Source organism: Buceros rhinoceros, unplaced genomic scaffold (genome assembly GCF_000710305.1).
Source record: "Buceros rhinoceros silvestris isolate BGI_N320 unplaced genomic scaffold, ASM71030v1 scaffold28531, whole genome shotgun sequence".
Classification (NCBI taxonomy): domain Eukaryota; kingdom Metazoa; phylum Chordata; class Aves; order Bucerotiformes; family Bucerotidae; genus Buceros; species Buceros rhinoceros.
Genome location: NW_010396461.1, coordinates 1,165 through 3,963, shown reverse-complemented (window position 1 = coordinate 3,963; position 2,799 = coordinate 1,165). Strand labels below are relative to the sequence as shown.

Here is a 2,799-nt window from a genome sequence, read left to right as displayed (position 1 = left end):
GAATCTCTGACATCCCTGGGTTCAGACCTACAAGTCTCTCTGAGACAGGTTTATAGCCACCACCATGGCTCACATCTGGCCATCCCCAGAAAGCAGCACTGGGAACCCCGCGATGTCCTGTGAGGGTCGGGAACCAGAGCTGTCACAGCCTCCTCCATGAGCATCACTTATCTCCCTGGCCCACACACCCCCAAAACCATGGGGATCCCTCGGTGTGCAGCAAGAATGAAAGAGAACTGGGGTTTACTGTTCCTCTGAAATCCTCCCCGCTGGCTGTTCACTCCCCGGCAGGGCTGTGCTGGTGGCAAGCGCTCTCCTCCCCCAGCCCCATCCTGATCAGGCCTGTCTCCGTTAGCTCAGCTCTCCCGCAGGGCTTGAGGCAGTGCAGGTCACTGGAAACCTGGTTTCTCTCAGGGACTGGCGAAGCAGCGGGTCGCTGGCAGTGCAAGTGCCCTGACATGTTTTCTCGCGCTCTCCCTCTGTCTCATCCTACAGGTAGAGCAAGTTAATAATTAACCTGCCTCAGCCGCTGCAGACCCCAGTGACTCCCAGCTGAATCACTAACCCTGGCAGCAGGAAGAGCTCAGCCTTGCAAGGCTGATGCCCTGGGGGTCCAAAAGCTGCTGTTTAATGATGGAAGAAGCAAATGAGAAGCACTGCTCTTCTGGCACACCCTCCCCCCTCACTTTTGCTTAGGCTTCGCAGAAGCCCTATCTGGGAAGTGTGGGAAAGAAGGCAGGAGGCTGGTGGGAGCAAAAGGTGCTGGGTTTGTGTGCCAGCTGCCCCGGCAGGGTCCCAAGGGAGCCAGGTTTTCAGGGGTGCCACTTGCCCCAGTCACAAACCGCCTGCCGTGCCCAGAGGTTTGGCAACCCCATCTCCTCTGGGACAGCATCGGCAGAGTCCTGTGCCGACGGCTCGTCTCTAAGCTGGCCCCACAGCAGTTGGTCACCTCCCACTCTCGGAGGTGTTTCCTCTGAAAACACGGGAGTGGGAAAGGGACCAAGCCAAGGCTTTCTCCAGGCCACACAAGAAGCTTGTGGCTGAGCAGGGAGTTTGAATGCCATCTGCCCCAGGCGAGGGTAACATCTACCCAATTGCTCCACCCTCCTTCCTTCCCTGAAGAGATCCCACACTCTCTTGTGCTCCCAAACAAATAATCTCTGGGTGACCTCTGTTCCATCAGCTTGCGGGATTTTCTTTCCAGGATCCGCTAACATGAAGGCTCTCCTTGCCTCCCCAGGGGAACTATCCAGGATCCATCTGAGACCTGGTCCTGTCAAGTGCTGCCCAACCCTTCTGGATGCTGGGAACCATATCCGTGCCACATGCCCATTCCTCTCATTCACAAATAACGAGCAGGACTGTTGAACAGTCCCAGTTCTGCTGTACTTCCCACCAGTACAGTTCAGGACACGTCCCCCAAGAGAGACCTTCTGCTGAAATTACCTGCTAGCTGTGAGTCTCTGCCTCAGTTTCCCCTTCCCCCATACCCACAGAGCCTATTTGCCATGCAGTGGGGGAGATAAATGCATGGTACAGCCCGGCAGGCCCCGAAGTTCAGTCCACATCCTTGGCCCACCCAAAGGGACCGAGCAAACATATTGGGGTTCAGCTCTCACCTCTGCTTTCCCTGAGCAGGGCTGGGAAATGGGCCATATGGCCACAAGGCTGGTACGTGCCCGGGACAGACCTGCCCTTCCTGATTACCTTCCCAAGGCTCATTGCTAACACACTGCCTGCTCCATCTCATTCCAGCGTGGGAATGAATCACCCTACCTTTGAATGCTCGCTCTGATTTTCCCTTCCTTCACAAGCTGCCCAGAGACAAAAGAACCACGAGCAAAAGGGTGTGGGAGATGTTCCCACCACGCCGCCTGCTTTGCTCTCAGCATGACCCTTCCACCCCGTCACGCGTTTTGGCTGATGGCAGGTTCCCTCAGAACCTGCATGGTGACCCCGGAGCAGCTAGAGTTCTGCTGCTGGGAAGGACATGGGACTCACCCCTTCCTGGGCTGCAGATGTGACCTCCAGCTCCTTGAGACAGACCTGCTGCCACCCCCAGACCCATTGTTCCCCTTATGCACCAAGGGTGGGTGGGAAAAATCTCTGGGAGCAGTGGGGAGGGGGATTGGATGTGTTTGTACTTGCCTTTCCAGGAATATACTGCAGGATTTTGTCTGTGGTCGTATCTCTCTCCTGCCCTCCTTCTATACCAAAAAAGCTGGGCAGTTTTTTCTTGCCATTTTGCCTACAGAGGGGAGGAAAAAAATAAAACACACATCGAGGCTGATGCTCAGTGAATTCCGCCCAGAAGTAAAGAAGCCAGAAAGCTCAGTAAGCAATTTGTCACGGGTTTTCTATCCGCCCCAGCCCAGCAAAGGGCTGGTAAACAGCCCAGGAGAGCTGTAATGGGGCTTGTGCTGCACTTGCTGGTGTTTCTTTTCTTTTTCACATCTTCGCATAACCAAACGATCAGCCTGGCTCATCCCTGTCTCCAAATCAGTGGAGGGACCAGATGTTCCATTGCAAACTACAAAGCCCAAATCCAGCCCTGACAACTGTTCCAGAGCTCCTGGAGTGGAGATGTACACACATACACCAACAGATATTCACAAACGGATATTTATTTCTATCTTTGTGGTTTTCCTCCCTTTCCTTCCACTCCCAGCAAGGCCCCCAGCTTCTCCTCACGCACACCATCAACCAGCCGTTACCGACACCGTTTGAGCAGCACTGGGACTGCTTTGTCGGGACTTTCTAGCAGTTGCTCTCTCTTTCAAGCGGATTGCACTGTTTAGT

At 54.7% G+C, this 2,799-nt stretch overlaps 1 protein-coding gene across 1 annotated transcript in view; it reads right to left on the bottom strand.

The window, feature by feature from the left end:
* PLEKHN1 (pleckstrin homology domain containing, family N member 1) overlaps positions 1–2,248 on the bottom strand; it is a gene marked incomplete at its 5' end in the record, with an annotated part of 21,870 nt that extends 19,622 nt beyond the window's left edge. Inside the window, 1 exon segment of the mRNA XM_010145918.1 lies at positions 2,149–2,248. Coding sequence (XP_010144220.1) covers positions 2,149–2,248 — 100 coding nt within the window.
* Between the last annotated feature and the right edge of the window lie 551 nt (positions 2,249–2,799).